Source organism: Desmodus rotundus, chromosome 3 (assembly GCF_022682495.2).
Source record: "Desmodus rotundus isolate HL8 chromosome 3, HLdesRot8A.1, whole genome shotgun sequence".
NCBI lineage: Eukaryota > Metazoa > Chordata > Mammalia > Chiroptera > Phyllostomidae > Desmodus > Desmodus rotundus.
In genome coordinates, this window is record NC_071389.1 from 148,607,795 (window position 1) to 148,629,958 (window position 22,164).

General features: G+C 49.8%; 1 protein-coding gene and 1 pseudogene across 1 annotated transcript; one reads left to right on the forward strand and one right to left on the reverse strand.

The window, feature by feature from the left end:
- ERBB3 (erb-b2 receptor tyrosine kinase 3) lies at positions 1-17,583 on the reverse strand. The gene is made up of 28 exons (XM_024576240.4): positions 17,138-17,583; positions 13,648-13,799; positions 12,921-13,107; positions 12,094-12,219; positions 11,387-11,452; positions 11,101-11,219; positions 10,848-10,989; positions 10,410-10,523; positions 10,189-10,309; positions 7,913-7,986; positions 7,658-7,748; positions 7,187-7,392; positions 6,846-6,978; positions 6,409-6,499; positions 6,036-6,190; positions 5,587-5,640; positions 5,040-5,181; positions 4,306-4,425; positions 4,111-4,209; positions 3,737-3,922; positions 3,418-3,573; positions 3,108-3,183; positions 2,779-2,925; positions 2,588-2,685; positions 2,307-2,495; positions 2,100-2,171; positions 1,652-1,943; positions 1-1,566 (listed from the first exon to the last, which is right to left on the reverse strand). The coding sequence occupies exons 1-28, from the start codon at positions 17,217-17,219 to the stop codon at positions 1,040-1,042; spliced, it is 4,017 nt and encodes a 1,338-aa protein (XP_024432008.2). The 5' UTR covers positions 17,220-17,583; the 3' UTR covers positions 1-1,039.
- The window catches only part of LOC112319010 (ATP synthase subunit alpha, mitochondrial-like), a 10,935-nt pseudogene continuing 5,865 nt past the window's right edge, over positions 17,095-22,164 (forward strand).

Here is a 22,164-nt window from a genome sequence, read left to right on the forward strand (position 1 = left end):
TGAAAAACTTTGTCATTTTTATTCAGACACGTATAAAAACAAAACTTCAGTGAGAAGATAACCCCAGTTTCCCATCCAATGGGACAGAGGCCTGAAGAGGGTCCCGTTTCTATTCCAACCAGAAGCTTCCCATTACATGGTGAGAACAGCTCCTAAAAGTGGCTCTTGGGACCCTTGTGAATCTGTCCCTTGGGTAAGAAGTGGAGATTTACATGTAGGGTATGGTTTACACAAAGATGTCCAGTGATTTTTCCTCCTGACCACCCCCTTCCTGAGATGAGAAGTGTGGGTGTAGGAGACGGGGGTTGTTGGGATTAGATTTAATTCAGTGCAAAAACAAGTGCCCCTTTTGAGGACTCTGGTTTGTATGAATCCTGGACCTGTCAATCTCTTCAAAGCTCAGTTCCTTATGTGTAAAATGGGCCAAGACCTAGCTCACAGAATTGGTGTAAGGATTAAGTGAGATGATGGTGTAGATAAAGTTTAGCACAATGCCTGGCACCAAAGTAAATGCTCAATTAATAGTAATCATTAATATCTACTCCTAACCTCTTTCTTCATTCCACAAGATTTTAAGCTTCCCATTCTTTCCAAGGGGTTAGAGAGCGAGCCAAAATTTTACTTTCCCCTGCCAGGTTTTGCCGTCTTTCTCTGCCTGAGGCATCTGATGGGAAACAAAGATGCACTTTAAAGCAGTCTGAGAGAAAGGGACATGATACGGGATGTAATGCGGGAGTAATCCTTCATATCTCCAGGGAGTTCCCCTGAGAAAGCAGAGGAATGGGATTGGGAAAGCACACAAAACAGGAAAAACCTTCTTTCCAGGGATTGGGAAAGAGAAGAAAGTGCACAGCTGGCTACATACCAAAAGAACTTCGTGTCAGTGTTTAAAAGCCTCCAAAGGTTGAATGGAATTGTCTAGGACTGGGGGGGAAATGGGACCGAGACCTGTGAGGGAGTGGGACTAGGGAGAAGAGGGGTACCCTCTAGAGGCACTAGCTGCCATCAAACGCTCCCTGAGTTCCTCAGGGAGCAGGGGTTATGTTCTCTGGGCATTAGCCTTGGGGAAAAGCCGGCTATGCCAGTAATCTGGGTTATCAAAGGCGGAGTCAGTGGCTTCTAAACTACGTAGTGTTTTGAGATGGGCATAATGAACATGGGGAGCATGTTGTCCAGGCCCCTGGAAAGCTTTCATCTCTTCATACCCTTGCTCAGCCGCTGGGCAGGCCCCCATGGCTGCATAATCCCCCCCAGCACCTCCTCCAACACGCCGCCTATTCATATATTCATAGTCCTCGTCTGGAGTTGTGCCAGCAGTGGGCATGACGGGCACAGGGTGCAGCGGGCAACTCTGTGTGCTGCCCAGGGAAGCACTGAGGTCTGATCCCACATCCATGTACTCATAACCCAGCTCCTCGAGAGAACTTGGCCTCGGGGGACGAGGTGGGCTGTGCCTTCTCCTCCGGTTCATGTATTCATACTCCTCATCTTCATCTTCTTCTTCGGTACCCAGGACAGAATTGAGACCCACGGAAGAAAGGGTGCCTTCCCGAGAGGATGGAGTACCTGGGGGATGAGAAGAGAGGCTAGCTATGTGAAGTGGAGACAGAGGTCCCCAGATAGGCAGTAGGGAGTGGGAGGAGTCAGGCACCTTTGAAGTGTGCATCTGGCATGACGTAACCATTGATATCCTCTTCCTCTAACCCTGGTGAGGAGAGTGGGGTGACAGGAGTGAGCAGGCTGTGGCGCTGGGAATGGTAGGCACTGTCTCCACGTGGCCGTGGGCTCCTGCTCCGGCTCCTACACACTGACACCTCCTGGAGTTCCGCCTCAGAGCCTGTCACATGGCCCTCTGATGACTCTGATACAAGGCGTCCCCGTGGCACTGGGTGCAGAGAGGCTGGACGGGGGCAACGTTCACTACCCCCACAAACTGCAGACTCCTAAGAAAATAATAAATAATACATGGAGATTGACAGAGAGATGAAGCCAGGGTTGTTCAATGCCTTCTCTTTCCAATTAAACATCAAAGGTTTTAACAATCCTAAAACATTCTGCTATCCAGAGTCTCAGCAGCTCCTCAAAGAGACAGGCCTTACCTGGCAAGCTTCACCAAGATTATTCTGGTTCATAGGCATATATCCAGATGACGGACTTACAAGGCTCTGGCTCTAGGATGAAAAAAGGAAGAGATTTAGACAAAGGGAGACCTCATCATGGGTGTTTGAGTAGTTTATCTGGGTACCTGTACAGTTCATACAGGCACAGGTGTGCAGAATGTCTTGGCTAAGTGGGAAATGCCTTACCCCACGTGGCCGACTAAGTGTTCCAACTGGCAGGCTGAGGGCAGAACCTAGTGTTGTCTCCAGGTTATCCTCCTCTGCCTCCAAGTCCAGGTCTAGGTCTAGTTCTGGCTCTAGCTCTACTTCTTCCAGTTCCTTGTTTGTCAGAGCAGGGGGTTCTGCTCCAGGGGGAATGCCAGGTCCACTCTCTCTCTATAGGGGAAGGTATTTGTTAAGGTAGCTCCTGCTTTCAGCCAAATGTCCTTTGCTCTAAATCTTCTTGACACCTCCTAGTCCCTACTCACCTTTATGACCAGATACCGTGGTGGGTCTCGGGCCATCCTGGTGAACTCATTGGCTAGTTCTTTAAAGGTTGGGCGAATGTTCTCATCAATCATCCAACCTGGGGGTAAGATGTAGGACGTAGAGTCAAAAGAGGAGAGGGGAGTAGGGAGGGAAGTCAGTTAGCAAGTGGCTGGCATCACAGGTAACTCACACTTGACCATGACCATGTAGACATCAATGGTACAAATCTGGGGCTGTGCCAACCGCTCCCCCTTCTCCAGCAGGTCAGGGACTTCAGCCAATCGCAGCCCTGCATAGGGCTCTGCCCCAAAGGTCATCAGCTCCCAAACTGTCACACCTGGTGCAGGAAGACATGACTAATTGATGGCAAAATAGTGGAAATGGGCATGAAAATGAAGGGAAAGCAGAATTAATCTGACACAAGGATTTGAAGGGTCTGAAGATTCTAAGAAGGGGGTCCTAAAAGGCAATGTGGAATTTGGGCCAGCAGTAGTATGGAGGGCACTCAGATGGACTTACCGTAGCTCCAGACGTCACTCTGGTGCGTGTATTTCCCAAAGTGGATACTCTCGAGGGCCATCCACTTAATTGGAGTCTGAGGGATGAGAGGCAAAGATGTCACCAGTTATTTCCACAAATTTTCTTAGTACTTCTAACCCTACATTTTTTTCTTTTTTTGCTGTCAGAACTTTTATTTCTGGCATCTCCAGGTTCCTCTCCTTGAAGTTATCATGCTGCATCTGCTCGCCAGTGAAAGAGACCACTGACCACTCCCTAGTGCCCTGTTTCACTCCAGCCCAACCCCTTACCAGCCCTTTGTGTCACCTACCTTGGCCTCACTGTGTAGTAGCTGTTTATCATCCGGGGGCAGCAGGTCAGCCACTCCAAAATCTGCCACCTGAACCTGACTGGGTGACTTAAGTAGCACATTTCGGGCAGCCAGGTTTCTGTGCACCATACCATGCTCCTCAAGATAGTACATACCCTAAAGGAGAAGGAAGTATTCTTCAGGTTGGGGCAATTGACCCTTGAGATCCAAAATCACCCCAAACCCTAAAAGTCAGCACTTAAAACTTGAACTTCCCTGCCCCTCCCAGCCAGGCAGTTCCGTCACAGAACTCCTCCAGGCTCCTCCAGGCTCCGCTCACCTTGGCAATCTGTACTCCCCAGTTGAGCAGCAGCTGTGGACCCAGTGCCCCTCGGTGTTGTCTCACATGATCCAGTAGGGAACCCAGAGGCAAGTATTGAGTGACAAGCTGCAGAGATGACCCTGGGCACAGTCCTAGCAGCCGTACAATGTGAGCATGGTCTAGGCTGCCAATGGCCAGCATATGCTGTGAGATATACAAAAGGGGTTATCCAAGGAACAAACAGGTCCACATACACCCAGGCCAGCACCACTCCCCAACATTCCGGGACTTCAATATGGCACCTAGTATCCGCTAACACAGGACCAGGCTTCTGCACAACCGTATGTAACACTTCTTTCCTAGTGGCATACAGAAAACCTTCCTTCACTTACATCCGTCACAGCTTGAAAACTTTGCCGTCCACTCTTGTCCTCAATGACTTTAATGCAGACAGGGATCTTTATTGATTCACCCTCAGGAATCCACACTCCCTGGAAAGTTTTAAGCAGGAGTCAGCCTAAGGTCATTCTCCCCAGGCTAGTCCTTTCCCCTCCTCCTACAACTTGCACTTTCCGTAGGTCACTCACTTTGTGCACAGTTCCAAAGACGCCTGAGCCGAGTACTTTAAGCTTCCTCAGCTCCGTTTCCTTGAAGATTCTAGCCAAGACTTTGTTAGCCTTCTCACTGGGGTCCAGAGGCTCTATGCTCTGAGGAACAGATAGGAAGGAGGGACTCAGGAAAGCTCACTCCTATGACCCACTCTAACCCCTTCCTCCTATGTGGTTGCCAAGAGCAGCAGAGCCCACAGGGGTGGGAGCAGGAGGAGAAATTATCTAGAGTCTTAGCAAGCACTGTGGGCACATCGGGGAATAACAGACCCCAGGGACTGAGGACGTTGTTTGTGATCATGAGATTAGGATGCAGGAGGGCTGGGTTTTCCCTTTGCTGGGGGAAAGGGGGAAAGGGGAAGTTGGTAATACTATCTACCACCTTGAGTACTTTCATACAGTCCTCTATGTGTTTCAAAACACTCTCACATACATATATCACCCCCTTTCACCCTTACAGCCATCCTAGAAGGATGAATTTTATTATTTCCACTGCATACATTCTTAAACTGAGGCACAGAAGGAAAGTCATGTGGCAAACTAATGGCAAAATCAGGAGAATGCATGGCTCCCATTTCTCTGGCCAGAGTTCTTTCTAGTAAACCATACTAACTCTCCTTGAAAAAAGGGATCAAACCTCTGGGGGAAGGAGGAAGTTCTTCAAGAGTGTTTAAAGGTAGAGGGTACCTTTATAGAGTAAGCTACGCACTCACCTCACCCCGTTCCAAGTAGCGCCTCATAGCCCTCTTATTCTGAATCCGACGCCCGCGCCAATAGAGAATAGTGCTGCCTATGATCACGAAAATCACTACCAATCCTACTACCACTGCTGAAGCCATTGCCAGGTGGGTTTTGCTGTAGGATAGAGAAACCCGGCATTACCTTGGGTCTACACCTCCCTCACAAATGTCATCTGTACCTGTACTAAAGGGTATGGTGCAGATCTGGGGCAAGTAGTTAACATTCATGTATACTATATTCTTTTTCTTTAAGATTTTATTTATTTTTAGAGTGGGAAAGGAAAGGAGGGAGAGAAACATAAATGTGCCCCCTACTGGGGACCTGGCCCACAACCCAGGCATGTGCCCTGACTGGGAATCGAACTGGTCAGAGCTATACCATATTCTTGAGCCCTAAATGGGTTAACCTAAATCTGGACCTACGGAGGCTACTGCAAATTAATTTTAGAAAGGAAAGGCCAGAAGTCTGGATCCTTGTTGCCCCCAAGTCCAGCTTCCTAAGTCTCCAAGCCCATCATACCTGATCAGCGCCCGTGTCTGGCCTAAACAGTCTTGCAGATCTGGTCCCTTACACCTAGAAGAAAGTCACTCCTTAAGTGGGAGCTGGGGAATCCCAAAGGAGGCTCAATTCCAACAGCTACAACATCATTTCAGACCCTATCACAGCGTCCCATCCCAGAGCCCAAGCATATTCCAAGACATGGCCTCCATCTCTAGCTTGCCCACCCTCCGAGTTCCTCCATTGAACAAAAGCCTGAGTTGAGGTTATTCCAGATTCACAAAACTGTGGTGTAATTCTATGTTGTTATTGAGTATCCTTTCCTCTAATCCTTCATTTTACAGATGGGAGGGATTCTTAAGTAACACTTCCTTCCTTTCTCCTCCCTTCACCCTCTTCTCTCCCCCTAGTTCTGTGCTCCTCCCCCTCCCCCTGATCCTCTCCCTCTTCTTACATCCCATATCACTGACCCCTGGGTGCAGTTCTCATGGCAGGGCCGACATTCATTCTGAGCATCTGCGAACTTGTAGATGGGGCCCTTGGCACCCAGGACTCCATAGGGACAGCTGCTCACACAGTGGGGCCCATCCCGAAAATGGGCACACTGGGCACAGGCATCAGATCCCTGAGTGGAAGAGAAGAGAAAAGGTCAGGAAAATGAGATCCCAAGGTCAATTCCATACCTCTAGCAGAACAAAGACAGCCATTCAGGATCCTCCATCCATAAACACTAGCATTATCTGGCCTGGCTTCCCTGTGGTTTGGCCATGTGGTTCCCTAAATCCTCCAGTGTTGCCCCTCCCCTGCCTCAACAACCCCAAGATCCTGGTGCTGCTACTATACCGAGCCATTGCATGTGGCAGTGCCCTCCATGGGCTGGCACTCCGGGTGGCAGGAAAAGCATTCAGCTTCATGGGCAAACTCACGAGGCTCCCTGCAGTGGGTCAAGGGGAGTAAAAAATGGGGGGCAGTCACTTCCAAGTCCTGACCTTTATGCCCTGATCCCCAATCACAGGTGTACTCCTGCATTGCCACCAAAGCAGCAGGCCTGAGAACTGAAAGGTCACTGGTTCGATTTCCAGTCAGGCCAGGTCCCCAGTTGGGAGCATGCGAGAGGTGACAGATCCCTGTATCTCTCGCACATTGATGTTTCTCTCCATCTCTTTCTCCCTTCCTTCCCCCCTCTCAATAAATAAAAAGGCTTTGAAGTACCACCTGAACAGCTCCACCGAGGGCCCTTTCCCTCCACCCCTTCTTGACTCTGTCCCTCCTCACTATACCCGTTCAGAAAGTTGCAATGGGTCACACAGACACCTCCTCGGCTGTAGTTTCGACAGGATAGACATTGACCAGGGCCTGGGCCCCAGCATCCCCCAGAGGAGCACAGTGGGTCACACACTTTGCCCTCCGCCACTAGAAAGGTAGAAAGGGGTGGGGTCAGGTGGAGTCTGAGATCTTCCGACAAGCCCTCTCTCCTGAACACTTTCTCATTAGTGCTTCCAGCCTAACATCCCTTTCTCCCTGGCACCCCCATCCCTACTCCCACTCCCAGGGCAAAACAGTCCTTACCCCCCTCTCCCTGACTCCCTCTGCCCACCCCCTGGTGGGCCCTTCCCCTCACCGCAGTCTTTGCGGGGCCGATTCTGTTTGACGTCTAGTCTCTCTTCTGAAGGCCCTCGAAGCAGCCTGGTCCAGTTCAGAGAATGGTGGTAGCACAGCTGCTGATTGGCACTGATGTAGATACGGCCAGCACTAATTTCTTTCAAAGATCGGAAGCCTAGGGATGTTATATTCAAATTCTTCATGATCAACAATGAGAAGCCCCGGCTGAAAACAAGGAGACAGGATGAGAAGGGGAAACAACAAAGGAAAAATTTACCACGCAGTGGACTCATTTTCATTCAGCAACTTGCTCTGGGCTAGTCAGACACACTGAAAGGGACTCCTCCTCCTCTTACCTTTTCCCCATCGAACTCTCAGACCCTTTGGGTCTGCTGTGTGAGAAAATGCCTTCCTTTTATTTCCCTCAAGGATGCCTAAGCAGCAGGGTTCGTTACCTGGAGATGCTATCACCTCCACACCTCTTACTCACTTGTAGAGGCTTCTGCCCCCGATCGTTGTCAGGTTGGAAAAGACACTGAAGTTGTGCATGTGGGGCGGCCAGGACTGAATGTTCAGGTAACCTAGGGTTGGAGAGAGGTACATGAACGTGAGCCTTCCTCTTTCTCAGGTTCTCCTTGTTTCTTCCCTGTTGCTTGAGACTTGATTTTCTCAAGTGGTTAGACTGCAATGTGTGCCAGTGGTTGAGCTATTCTTCTCAGAAAGGGCAGCTTCTCTTCACACTCACCTGTGATCTCCCGTACTGTCCGGAATACATTGAGCTTCTCGGAATCCAGGGCAGGGATCTTGTGCCAGGGGTCTCTGAAGAGAATAGTAAAAACCAGTCAACAAGGCAGAGGTGTAACCCAGTAACAATGAGTGCCTGACCCCAAATACCATTGGCCATTAAAAGGAAACAGCTTAGAGAAATGACTGGGGCAAGAGAAATACAACACAGACCTACTACATCTTGTGGGAAAATGAAAGCAAGTACCCAAAGAATGAAGGGTCTAAGCCCAAAGAACACAGGAACCAGGTTGCAGGGGCCCCTAGACCAGATCAGGGACAACTGAACATCAAAACAATGATTGCAAAAGATTAAAAACCATTAAGTAGGATCTGGCTGGTGTGGCTCAGTAGACTGAGCACTGGCCTGTGAACCAAAGTGTCATGGGTTCGATTCCCAGTCAGGGCACGTGCCTGGGTTGTGGGCCAGGTCCCCAGTAGGGGTGCTTGAGAGGCAACCACACATTGATGTTTCTCTCCCTCTCTTTCTCCCCGCTTCCCCCTCTCTAAAAATAAAATAAATAAAATCCTAAAAGAAAAAGAAATGTAGAAACAGTACAAAAATTTTTAAAAATTGAGTAAAACAAATATCCACACAGATTAGATAGGTAGACAGATAGATCAATGGACAGATAGGGAGGAAGGGGAGAGTCATCCTAACACTAGACTGCCAACTAATGAATGCAGAAGGAATAATGACATTAGAAAATAATCACTTGGCAACTCTCATTATAAACATTATTTCAGTCCTGGCTGGTGTGGCTCGGTGGACTGAGTGCCAGCCTGCAAACCAAAGGGTCACTGGTTCCATTCCCAGTCAGGGCACATGCCTGGGTTGTGGGCCAGGTCCCCAGGAGGGGGCGCGCACCAGGCAACCATACATTGATGTTTCTCTCCCTCTCTAAAAATCAATTTAAAAAATCTTTCAAAAAATGCATAACTTGAACAGGACTGTAAAGTACAGCAGAGGGAATATAGTCAATAATATTGTGAAAACTATGTGTGGTGCCAGGTGGATACTGGAAATATCAGGGGGATCACTTCGTAAAGTTTATGATCATCTAATCACTATGCTGTACACCTGAAACCAATATAAACACTGAAAGTAAACTGTAATTTTAAGATAAAAGTTTAAAAAGAAGGTATAATGTGACTCTAAGTATGAGGAAACATTACACAAGCCCATACCAGTTACCCGACCTGTACTCATCAACAATGTCAATGTCCTGAACTGTTATAAATCAAAGGAGACTGAGGAGATACAACTGCATATAGTGCATGGTCCAAGACATTAGTAAGACAATAGTGAAATATGAAAGAGGCCTGTAGATTAGATAACGTTTTATATCAATGATAATTTCCTGATTCCAGTAATTATTCTGTAGCTACGTACAAGAACCCATTCTTGTTTTTAAGAAGAACACTGAAATACGACAGGGGTTAAGGGGGCATCATGCCTGGAAGTTCACCCTTAAGCGGTTCGGAGACACAGAGCATGTATTGCGTGTGTGTGTGTAGAAAGAGAAATAATAAAGCATGTGGTACACTGTTAACGTTTGGGGTGGGAGATCTGAACAGTGTGTAGGAAATCTTTACGCCATTTTTGCAACTTCAGCATAGATCTAATATTCCGCCAAAAGAATATAAGGGCCCTGGCCAGGTAGCTCAGCTGGTTGGAGCATCATCCTGATACGTCAAATTTGCAGGTTCACTCCCCGGTCAGGGTACATACAAGAATCCACCAGTGAATGCATAAATAAGTGGAATAACAAATCAATGTTTCTCTCTCCCCTTCCTCTCTCTTTAAAATCAATAAAGATAAATAAGAAAACACGTGGCTCTAATGTCACCCCCCCCCCCCACAAACACACACTCTTTAAGTGCTATCCTATGGGTTAGAATGTCCCTTTGCTCTTTGTGGTTCTGCTCTAAGGAACAGAACTCGGGGAAATAGATTTTTATCTAAATTTTAGGAAGAACTTTTAGAAAACTTGAAAAAGAGCACAATGCTTCTGTCCCTGGCCACTCAGCTAGAGGGTATCAGACTGCTTAGGGACACGTCTGAGGGACTCAGGCTCTAGGTGGGAGGTTGAGTTAAGCACTGTCAGGTCCTTTGTGATTTCTAGCATTTTATGATTTAGATTCCTAATCAGCTTCACACAGGAAGGGTTGAGATGCAAAGAACTGTGAGGGGATAGACAGGCTGGGGGACCAGGGAGGGAAAGCAGAGTCTCTAACCCATTGAGGCCAGTGATGAGAAAGTCCAGGTTGCCCAGGATCTTGGTGCAGTTCACAAACCCGTCGATGTTGCTGGAGTCCACAGTCTGGAAGCGGCTCCCAGAGCCCGTCCCCTCACAGGCTGCAAACACAAAGAGGCTCTGTTGGGGCTGGGGTTGGGGGTTGAGTAGTCTCAGGGTAAAGGATGTCTCTCCACCAACTCCTTATTATCTCCTACTTACCTTTGGGGCACAGCCCCCCACAAGGTTCACATATCTTGAGTCCATTTTTATCGACTTCCATCTTGTCAGGAGGACATGCCCTGACACAAGACGTTTGATCCACCACAAAGTTATCTAAGAAAAACGAGAGTGTCCTTAGAGATGAGGGAGGACACTACCAGCACCACCTGAACCTTGCTCCCTCCCTCCTGCTCTGCACTAGATTGGCCCCTTGGCTCTTAGTTGTTCCAAGGAGCAGAACTAGCAGTGACTGCTGGAAGTCACAGGGAAATTCGTGACGGGACAGGACAAAGGGGTCACTGACTGGGGGTGGTAGATGATCACAACCACTTGCCCTCTACGGCCACTTCTTCCCACCCAACTTGATCCCTTTTGCCTTCTAAAATTTTGTCAAAATCCTGGCCCCATGACCATTATTTCTTCCTTTAAGATACTTACGGGGACAGCTGGCTACACAAACTCCTCCGTACTGATACTTGGTGTGAGGATTGGGCTCCAGCTGGAAAGTTAGCTTGTTGTAGACAAGAGGCTGTGGACACTGGCGTACACAGGCTCCACTGTCATTAAAGAGTCGGCAGGCCTAGGCACACCGGAGACGCATCAACCCAGGTTGCATTATGCACCCCCACCTCCTCCCCAAAGTCCACACCCCCACCTCAGAACCCAGGCAAACGGTGCTACCACCACGTACAAAGCAGTCGGTGTCCTGAGGGCCTGAGCAGCCCCCTGCACACTCGTCATGGCAGCATTGGTTGGGATTGGGCCCAAAGCAGTGACCATTACACTGAGGGGCACAGATGGTCTTGGTCACTATGGAAGAAAGCACAACTGTCAGGGTTCTTAGGACTACATTCTGAGGCCACTGCTAACCCTCTTGCTTTCCAGGCTCACCCCTAGCCCCAGTGGTGACACAGGCTGGGGTGGGCAGAGATAAGAACGTGTATGAACTTGAAGTTTTTAGAGGAAAGTAAACCCACATGTCTGGCAGTCTCCTGGTCCGGGACCCCAGCAGCGCCCGTTGCAGGCCTCATGACAGGGGGCACCTAGTGGGGAAGGAAGGCAACACAAGACACGGTCAAGAAAGGCTTGCTTGAATCAACAGGGTATGATGTCAGCACACAGGCCCCAGAGTCCCAGGAAGCCAAGAGCCAAGGCAGTGCCCCTCCTCGCCCTTGCAGAGCAGGGCAGGGCTCCAGTGAACCTGTCAACAAGGGGTGGAGCCACGCCTCCACATCACCCACAGGGCAGCTAAAGGGGAGGGTCTGGAGGAAATGCCAAGCTCAGCCCCAGGCCCAACCCCTAGCGCTTGGTTCCTCCTTGGCAAGCTGAACCAAATAGGATTATATGTGTGTGAGTGAACAGGCAGCAGCAGATTGCAGCCAGGGGTAGGTAAGTTCTAAGGAAAAGGGAGGTGGTCGTAGTGGAAAGCGAAATGGATGTGGAGTCCAAGTATCTGGCTTCCCCACTTAGTACGCAGAGTCATTGGCCCCGTTTCTTGACACACTGCTTCTGCGGTTTGGACTGCAGGGGACTGACCCGCTCCCTCCTGGCAGGCTCCTTGGGTCTAGGGCCTGAGGTGTTTGTTCAGTGGAGAGGAGGGTTCAGGTTAGGGACAATGATGACTGGAAAGCAGTCACTCTGGCTTGGTGGGGGCAGGGGAGCAGTCTTGATCATGGCCACTCACAGGTCCTGCCATTGTCCTTCACCACTATCTCGGCGTCTCGGTCCCTCACGATGTCCCTCCAGTCAATTGTGTCCATGTGACAAAGTTTATCATTCTTCTCAATATAAACGCCCCCCGACAGAATTTCTGAGGTAGAGAAGTGACAGAGTTAAGGGCTATGGCAGGCCTCCTTCCCCCTGACCTCCCCACCAGTCCAAAAGTCCCCCTGTCTGTCTGCAAGAGACTCAGGGATATATCCGATTAAATTCAAAATGCAAAATAAATCAATTCACAATGCAGAGAAGGCTCACCCTGTAAGATAGAGGAGGAGCCAGGCTGAAAGAAACTCCTGCCTCCTCAGACACCTGTCCAGATCCGGTTTAGCCAGTGGGGGAGGGGAGGGAAGAGGAGAAAAGATTCCTGACTCAACACCCCCCTCCCTGCCCTGTGTTTTTCCAACTAATTGGGACTAGGAGACGTAGAAAGTGGCCAGGTGGTATTTAACCCCTATATTCCTCCAGCTTATGGGAAACTGTGAGGGAGGAGAGGGAGAATTCTAATCCCTGGGGAAGGAGGCACATCAAGGTACACTGTACTTTGAAGTTAGAGAAATGTGTTTACGGGTCCAGCTCCAATCCAGGACGTAAGGACCCTCCCCCAGGGGCAGAGGCCGCCAGTTCCCTACAGGGGCCCTCTATTGTTTAAGGACTAGTGGACCTTCAGTGGTCCAAGTGGTGGGCACCTTGAAAGGGGCACTTAAGAGTGAGCAGTCTTGACTCATCTTCAAAAAGGCACCTGCCAGCAGACTGGCTGAGGGGAAAGACTGGAAGGAATCATCTGGAACTGACCAGTGAGCTGAGTGAAGCCGAGCTGGCGCAGAGCATGGCTGGAGTTGGTGTTATAGTTCAACATGACAAAGATGGCAAACTTCCCATCGTAGACCTGGGTCCCCCGCACCACTCGGAGGTTGGGCAGTGGCAGCGTCGAGAACTCATTCATGGCCACGAGGACGTAGCCGGTCACTTCTCGAATTGACTGTGATGGAGCAGATGGTGTCAGTGAGAGATGAGACAGGGCAAAAAGTCTCAATCCCCTCTTCTTCCATAAGGCATGATGGAATTCCTAACTCCTCTAATTCCTGTGTTGGAGTAGGGAGTACCTCATGTCACACTACTGTGTCCCTTCTACCAGTGAAGACAGGCAGCAGAAATGATCGAGGAATTGTAGTCTCCTACCCTTATTTCTTAGAGTTCCTCATGCCAGGAAGGTCCTTGCTTTGTCCCTTACCCATTTCCCCAGGTACCTCCAGTGTCTCTACATTAGTCCCAGGTGCACAACACCACCCTGCCCCTGCGCCCCTGCCATCACCAGCCCCTGTGTCCTGGGTGACACAAATCAGACCATAGGTCCCAGAATCCAGCTACTGCCCCCATAAACACACGAATATGGATCTTAGAGACTTTAGAGTCTTTGGAAGGCTGAACTCCTGCAGAGGGTAAACCTGAGGACGGGAAGGAGGAGGCGTCTGTGGGGAGGATAAGGGGGAACAGGTTGAAGGAGGTTGCGCACTCTAACCTTCAGGAAGGAGAGGTCAGCATTGTGTCCTGTGAGCACAATCTCGAGGTTCCCCATCACCACCTCACACTCCTGGTAGAGCTTGCACAGTGTCTTGTATTGGTTCTCGGCGTCGCCGGTCACACTCAGACCGTTCAGGGTCCCAGGGCACACTATTCAACGCAGAGGCATGAGTGGCAGGGGGCTGGACACAAGTTTTCAGCCCCTTCCCCAATCTCCTGGATTGCCTTTTTCCAGGGATATTCAACAGGCCCAGGAAGCAGCAGCTTCCAGCCCTATCCGTAGAAACAGACAAGAAGGCCTATGTGGATCTGAGAGCCTGAACTTTCTCTTCTCAGAACCCCCTCACCAGCCCCCTGAACAGGAAGGTGAAGAGGTTTCCTTTTCCCACCAGACCTCCTCGGTGACTCTTTCGGATCCTAGGGGGTTAATTAGGGAGGATGTAGGGTTTTTTTCCCCTCCCTGGAAAGAAGTTAGAAAAGGACACAACTTGGTTACCCTCCTCTACCCCTCCCCCTCCAACCAGGGCACTTCTCTACCCCGGCCTGCCTCCCTCTAGGTCCAGGAATAAATATCTCTTTGGGGCTAGCACACAGCCCCTATTGTGTCTACTGAGGGTGGGATGGGGGCAGTGCCTGGGGCCACAGTCCAGCCCACAATGAGGCGATTCTATATGGGAGGAGGGGGCTGCCCCACCCTGTCCCCAGACACCCTGTCCTCAGCGGCAACCCCCTCCACCCTCAAGCCTTGGGCTCAGACAAGTGATCTCACTAGAAGGGGGAGCTCTGATGGTGGTGTTGGGGGTCAATGTGAGCTTTGTCTTTAAAACTGCAAGACAAGGAGCTGGTTGCCTACCCCACACACCCCTTCCTAAACTTTGGCTTCCCTTCTCACTCCCTTCCCCTATCCCTACACACTCCAGCCCCATTTCCAGGCTAGTGTATTTTTCAGCAAATGCAGAGGCCTGGACGGAAACGGCAGCGGATTTCTCCCATTCTAAGCCTTCCATCCAGTGTCATTGTCAGGAGATTCATTAAAAAGCCTTCTAACACAGCGATCCTTCCTGACATTAGGTAGAGCCTAGACTGGAGCTCCGGGAGGCCAGTTGGTCTTGGGAGTTCACTTTCCCTTGTAAGTATGGAGGATATCGGAGCTATAGGAAATCTTGACCCTAAAGCCCTATCCCTACATCTTTGCTCTGGCTCAGTGAAAGACTGTGGGGAGGGTGAGGGGAGGAGATACCACCTGTTCCAACCACCCTTCCCTGAGGCGGTGGCAGCTTTAGTGGGAGGCAGTAGGAATGGAAGGAGGGAGACTGGTGAGGCCCCAGCCCCTCCTCCTAGAGACACCCTTACTCTGCTCACTTAGCCTTTGAGGGAACCCATTCCCTATCACTCCCCACAAAGGGAAGGGGGTAGACAAAGAGGGACAAACAGACCGGCAGTTCCCAGAGGAGTCTGGGAACTCCAGGGTCCTTGAGTTGAAAAGAAACAGACTAGGAAGGTTAGTCATTTCTGGAACAGCCCCACCCCAACCCCCTTCCTGGCAGGACACCCCCTCTTCCAAGTCACGGCCCCAACCCTTCTCTCCAGATAAGGGAGGAGCCAAGATTTCTACACAGGGAAGTTGGGGGGGTACGTGTACACACTCGAGTGACACACACAAAGGAACGTGTACATAGCTCTCCTGCTGGCCCAGAAATCCATACTCGTTCTTTCCTCAGGTTTCTTTCCTAGGAAGTATTTCAGGTTGCCCCATCCATCCCACCTGCCCATTACGCAGACTTTGAGTCTGTGCTTGGAAGCGTACAGTGTTAGAGGTCCCAGTTCTCTGCCACCCAGAGGATAAAGTCCACACTACATAAACAGGGAGCAAAGGGCCTGGGCGGGAAGAGAGTATAAACACCTCTGAGGAGGAATCGGGGAGCTTGGGGGAGGGGAATTATAAAAATCCCTTCAGCACTCGGGGACCAGGGGCATAGGGAGGGGCAATGTCACAGGCCTACTGTGGTAGAGAGCACAGTGTGTGTGTGGGGGGGGGGGAGGTCACAGCAAGAATCTCCAGCCCCTTCTCAATCAGAGACCTCCTCTCCAACACCGCCCCCCCCAATCACAGCCAGGACAAAGGGGCTATAGAAGGACTGAGACAGGGCCGGATGCCCAGAGGCTGCAGGATCCAGATAAAGGGTAAAAAGACCCAACCATGCCTGCTCCTGGCTCCCTCAGGGAAGGTGGCCAGGATCTGACACTCTTGGGTTCCTAGTTGCAGATTCCGAGGGTCTGAGCGGGACAATGATAGTCACTTTGTCACTCCTACTCTAGTCCCCAGGGCCCCCGCCCTCCACCAGCTGGGAGTGTTCACATCTCAAGATCCCAGGGTCTAAATTTAGGCCCAGCAACTGTGGGAGAAGCACAGGTGTTTCTCCCACTCCCACTCTGGGGAAGGGGCCCTGGATGTACTAAACCCCAAGCTGAGATCGGCGGGGGAGGGGAAATCAACAATGTCAGCAACACCAGCACCCCTCAGGTGTCCATGGTCCCAGGAATACCCCAAAGGGGTGAGCTCAGATGGCATGAGAGTGGGAGGAGGAACAGAAAAGCAATTTGACTCCTCTAGAGTCCTAGAGACAGAGACAATAAACAGTGTAGGGGTGAGAAGCTGAGTCTAGGAAGGACTCCCCCAGACATGAGGCTCTGAAGATGGGAGAGATGCCCTGCAAGCCCTCAGGTTGGGCAGAGAAAAGACAAACAGTGATAAATACAGGCGGGACGTCCTTGGCCCTACAGCTCCTGGCTCATGGTCTTGTACATAGTAGATGCTCAATGAATTTTCATTGATTTGATCCGGGTCTTGACAAAGGAAGGCTAGTGAAGATGGGGACCAGCCAGGTTTACAATTTTGAGAGAAAGAGGATGGTCAGCCTCTGCATGGCCTCTCCCCTGATGTCACCTGGACTTGGCTCTCTAGTTAATCTCATCCCTCCCCAGGCAGGCTCACCCAAGGAAGAGGAGGTGCCGCTCTTGTTTTTCCCAACACTAGAGAACAACAACCCTCTCCAACCCTTCCATAGCTCCGCCCTGTCGGCAAAACAACAAAATTGGAAGTTGATGAACCCTGTAGTGGGGGGAGCAAACTAAGACCCCCCCACCTTTCTCCAAGATCTTCACCTCCAAATCCTCTCACATTTACAGAATGGAGGTCCCAACTGCTCTCCCTGCAGGGCCCCCAGAAGTGTGAACTGTTTCGGCATCAGCCCTATCGGGAGAGCGACGCACTGGGGAGATGGTGGAGCGGGTGGTCCAGGAATGCCGTCCCCGCAGAGACCATGTGGAGAATCCGAGCCTGACGGTCCCCACCCAGGTGGTCCCGGCGGACCCAAGGTCAGCACCTCAGCCTCGCGCCGCCCGATCTCCAGTTGCTGCCCCAAGACTCCGCGCACTGGGGTCGGGGCCCCAGGTTCCGAGCCAGACGGTGCTCCGGCGCCACTTACCTGACTGCGAGGTGCCCACCTCGGAGCCCCGGGCCAGGCTGAGAACGAAGCCCAGCACCTGCAGAGCACCGTTCGCCCTCATGACTCCAAGCCGAGGTAGAGCAGAGCCCAGCCGAATGGGCTGGGAGTGGGGGACGGGCCCTCGACTAAGACATCGAAACCGAGCCACCTGGGTTGCAGGAGAACTGGTAGCGGCGGCAGAGGAGTTGCAAAGTGCAACCGGAGCCGGAGCCAGAGTACGAGGCGGGATGGCAGGGGAGGGGTGTGTGTCTGAGGGAGGAAAGGAGGGAGCGCAGGGAGAGCGCAGGGGGAGGGGGTGAGTCACGGCCGCGCCCCCGCGGGCGCAAGGCTGGAGAGAGGACTGCGGGAGCCTACGCCCGCCGCCAGCGCGCCCCACGCCTAGTGCCCTGCAGCTGGGCCAAGCGAGTTGAGAAGGGTCACTCGAACTTTAATTCGGGAGATGAACTAAGGGGAGGTCAAGATTCCAAACGCCCCCAAATGCTAGCAGAGAGGTAAGGTAATGGGGGTGGGGAGAGCACGCCAAAGCCCGGCCCCCGGAAAGTTGGCCTCGCCCATTAACCAAATCACTCAACTCCCCTAGCCGGTTGGGTCACTTGTGGGATTTTTCTCTCTGAATGTGATTGTTCCTCTGTGGGTTTTTTTTTTTTTTCTTTTTTTCGGGGGGGAGTGCCTCCTGCTCAGGTCACCTTAGTTTCCCCGGAAACCCCTCGAAACCCCATAACTCATCTACCCTGCTGCGGAACCCGAGCCCCAAGGCCGCGTGAAATTGCACTGTCTCCGGCCGCTTCCTCCTCCAGACCCGGCGCCGGCCCGGCCTCTCCCGGGGATTTGGTTGGGGGGCGGGGGTGGTTTCCAGCCTGGGAACAGACCCGAAGCCCGCCTTTCCACTTCCACCCCGGGAGGGGCTCCCGCACCTGTCGCCCTCCCCTCTGCTGCCCCCCACGGCCGCCTGGGAGAACAGCTGCCTCTCCTTGCACACAAGTCTGACCGCGCCGTCGGGGCGGCTGGAGTTCTGCTCATCTTCTAGGGACTTAGATGGGAACACGGTCCCCACCACAGGTGCCCACACCTTCCCAGTCGCCTTCCAAGCCCGGGATGGCGCTGGAAAGGCGGAGGAGGGGGCACCAGACACTGCGTCCACCGATGGCCTGGATCCTTGGCGCATCCTGGCCGGAGGCGGTCTGGTGCACCGTGACTGGCTGCCCCAAAACGCCGCCTGCCTCTAGACGTATCCGTCTGGCGCCCCCTGGTGCCCAACCGGCGGCAGTGAGGCCCCACAGTTGGTATTCCTGATCTCGCCCGCAGAACCGAATTATTTTCTCCAGAGTTTTCAAGCCTGAAGACGTCAAGAACAATTTAGTCTTAATGAAGAAAAATTTCGCCTCTCACTCCAAGCCAAGAAAACTTCCTCTGTATTGATATACACCCTAGAGGGCCCGCTTTCTGCTAGAGGCTTACCTTTGCCCTAGGGAGTTGGCCTTCTGACTACTGGCCTAACAATCCTAATAATAGTAGTAACAACAGTGAAACATTAACATATACATACATAAACCACTTCATCTGCAAGCGTTTCTTACAACTTAGAGAATGATTCACGTAACATAACAATGATGTGTGCTAGGCAGATACCAGTCTACGTGTTATGGAACTGGAAGTGTGTGACTTCAAGGTCATCCACTTGGTGACAGTGGAGCAGGAGGAGGGGCTCAGGTTTTTGCCTAGGATTTCTTATGTCACATTGAGACTGGAGCTTCATCTGCTCAGAATCAAACTCATATCAGACAACTGAACTCATACCATGATAAGGAGTCTTTCATTTTATCATTCACCCATCTCAACCTAGTGTTCAAGGCCCCGATTCTGACAGAGGAAACCGTCCTTAGATTCTTTATTCTGAAACAGTTGTATCTATAAAGGTTATTGTTTGGATTTATTGAGAAAAGGCGAGTGGAGCTCTTAGTTAATGTGTTGTGCTGGAACTTTAGAAGTATACAATGAATGCTAACTGTATTAATTCCTATTATCAACACCTGCCCCCCTCCCTCCACTCCCCAACTACATCCCAAGGTGTGTTTGCTGGTATCCATTCTCCAATGTGTGGAGAAACATCAAGCTAAGAGCATCAGGGATATAAACACTGAATAAAGCTGACAAGGGGTCATCTCTGTTTGGTGCGACCCTGACTGAGTAAATAAAGGAAGGGAGGCTTTATTTACAAAAGTTTTCTGCAGCTATCCAGCTATTCCTTTATCTTTCCTTACACTTAACTGATGACTTTGGTTCTTATTTTACTGTGAAAATAGAAGTAACCAGAAGAAGACACCCTATCTTGCTACCACCAATCTGGCCAATTTTCCTCCATCCTCACTTACACACTCTGACTTCCATCTTGTTACAATGAATTGTCCTGGCTGCTAGTTAAGCCAACTCTCATTCCCTCATTCCTGCCCCTGCCCCCACCCCACCCTCTGGTTCTACACCACAGTCCATTTCTTCTTGCCTTTCTCCTGTATTGTCCCTCTTTCCTATATTATCAAATTTTCTCTGTACTGGATCACTCCCACTAACATACAAATGTGCTATAATATCTGCCATTAAAAAAAATACAACAAGCCCTGGCTGGTGTGGTTCAGTTGGTTGTACCGTCCTCCTGTAACCCAAAAGGTTGAGGGTTCAATTCTCGGTCAGGGCACCCTTGTAAACCCTTAATAAAGGTGAACTGATTTTGAAATAAAAGGAAAAGACAAAACAAAACAAATTTTCTCTGACCCTTATGACCTTCTAGTCCTTTGCCTCTAACTGCTGCAAGGTGTTCTAGCACGTGGACTCCTAGTCTGATAATTGGCCCTAGCTTCTGACTACCGCAGCGATGCTGCAAGAGCAATAAATACCTTTGTACATACCTCCTTTGGTTCTACGATAATTTGTGCATGTGAGCTCCACTCAATGGTGGGATTTCTGTATCCCAACTTCCTCACCAATACTTGACATTGTTCAAGTTTCCACTTTTTTTTTCAATTTTGCCATGAATTTAAAATATTTTGATACATTTTCCATTTTTGATTTTTAAAATTACTATCTGTAACCTTTGGAAACTAGTCACATGAAACCACAAAATTAGCAAATGTCTTGAAATCTATATGTAAAACATAAAATATGTCTAATTTCAAACTCTCATTTATTAGTGTACCATTCAATTAAAAATAAAAGCAACTCCAAAGATAGTCTTACACCATTCTTTTATTTTTTTTTTAAGATTTTATATATTTATGTTTTAGAGAGAGGGGAAGGGAGAGAGGAAGAGAGGAAGAGGAACATTGATGTGATTGAGAGAAACATTGATCTGTTGCCTCTCACACACCCCCAGGCAGGGACCTGGCCTGCAACGCAGGCTTGTGCCCTGACTGGGAATCAAACCTGAGACATTTTGGTTTGCAGGCCAGAGTTTAATCCACTGAACCACACAAGCCAGAGGGCTACCATTGGTTTAAAAGGAAACTGTTCCTTTTAACTTTATATCCACCTCACACTGCAATTTCAAAACATAATGAATATATTTCTATAACTATTCATATGTTTGAGCATCTCAATTTTTTCTTCTATTTTATCTCTTTAATGCATTCCCTATTCATTTTCCTTTGCCAATTTTCCTATAGGGATTCCCATATTTTTATATTAATTTGCAGCAGTTCGTTGTGTCAAATATTAGTCCTTTGTTGGTTTTATTTTTATTTATTTTAGAATTTTTGTGTCAGGATGGGCGGAGTAGGACAAAATGGCAGCCGAACTACAACCCGGAAGAGACGGCTGACGTCAAACCAGGGAACCACCAATGATAGATTGCCGCTTTGTTCAAGGAAACCAATCCCTAGCCCCCAGGAAGAGAGCCAACCAGAATTTGGTGCATAAAACCCTGCCGTATTCCTTGCTTCCGCCGGGCCTTCCTCGGCCCGCTCTGTGGACCAGGGAACCTCGCCCGGGTGCGCAAACCCCAATAAATCTCTGTACTGCCTAATTTTGTGGCTGATTGGCATTTCTTCCTCGGCAGAGCCTAAACCTTTCATTTTGCAAGAGTTTATTTGAGCTAAAGTGACAACATATTCTGGGGAGCAAGATCTCAGATGTTCCCCTCTTTATTGGTTTTAGACATTGCAAATATCTCTTGCCAACTTGCATCATTAACTTTGTCAATATAGTCTTGTTTATTGAATAGAAATCCTTAATTTTGGTATAATCTAATTAGTCAATTTTACTTATGGTTTGTGAATCTTTTTTTGAATTGTTATTAGAATTTGTTTGAACCAAACTAACAACCTATGCAGGGGAGTAAGTGCAAATGCTCCAGAGAAAAACAGATTTGCAGCTTCTTATATGCATTTGAAACAAGGAGGGAATGTAAGGAAGGTTACAGGGAGGTGGGATAAAGACATGGATTGGATTGCGGGGTCATTAATGAGATCATGAGCTCTGAGGGTGGTTACAGTTTATTTCAAAGGTGAGTTCACCTAGATGCTAGAAACAATGCACAGGGCTTGCTTTAGGCAAAGATAAGCCTTTTACCAAAAAGTTTTGTGCCTAGGTTGTGACTCCCCACTATGACCTGCCCAACTGGGAATTTATGATCAGATCACCCTGTGAGGTTACTCTCCATAGAACTCTTTTTTTCATCCGCACCTTAGACTGAGAGCATGTTTTTTCTTTGAAAGTGCCAATTTACGTTAAGGTGGGAAATAGGTGCTGAGAGAGAGAGTGACTGCCTCTCGGTCTCCTGATTTGAAGTCTCAGCTCTTCCAGCAGCGGCCACTGTGCTGAGGGTAACCCGAGGTTCTTAACCATTGCCTGCAAGGTGGGAAATGTTGCCGCAGCTGGCCAAGACCCTTGGTCTTGTACGCAAAAAGAGGCTGCCTAGAGCTCCACACACCAGGCAAGGGGGGGCAGCCTACACATAGCAAGTGTCCACAAATCGTGAAAGAACGAGGCATTCTCCATGGAAATGATTGTGACCC

What these genes read in the sequence shown, in the direction of transcription:
- ERBB3 (XM_024576240.4), bottom strand. Translation starts at nt 17,219, where the DNA reads ATGAGGGCGAACGGTGCTCTGCAGGTGCTGGGCTTCGTTCTCAGCCTG. An exon ending in GACAGTACGGGAGATCACAG is followed by an intron (nt 7,749 to 7,912) that starts GTGAGTGTGAAG and finishes CTCCAACCCTAG; the next exon opens with GTTACCTGAACATTCAGTCC. An exon ending in GTTTTCAAGCTGTGACGGAT is followed by an intron (nt 3,923 to 4,110) that starts GTAAGTGAAGGA and finishes TATATCTCACAG; the next exon opens with CATATGCTGGCCATTGGCAG.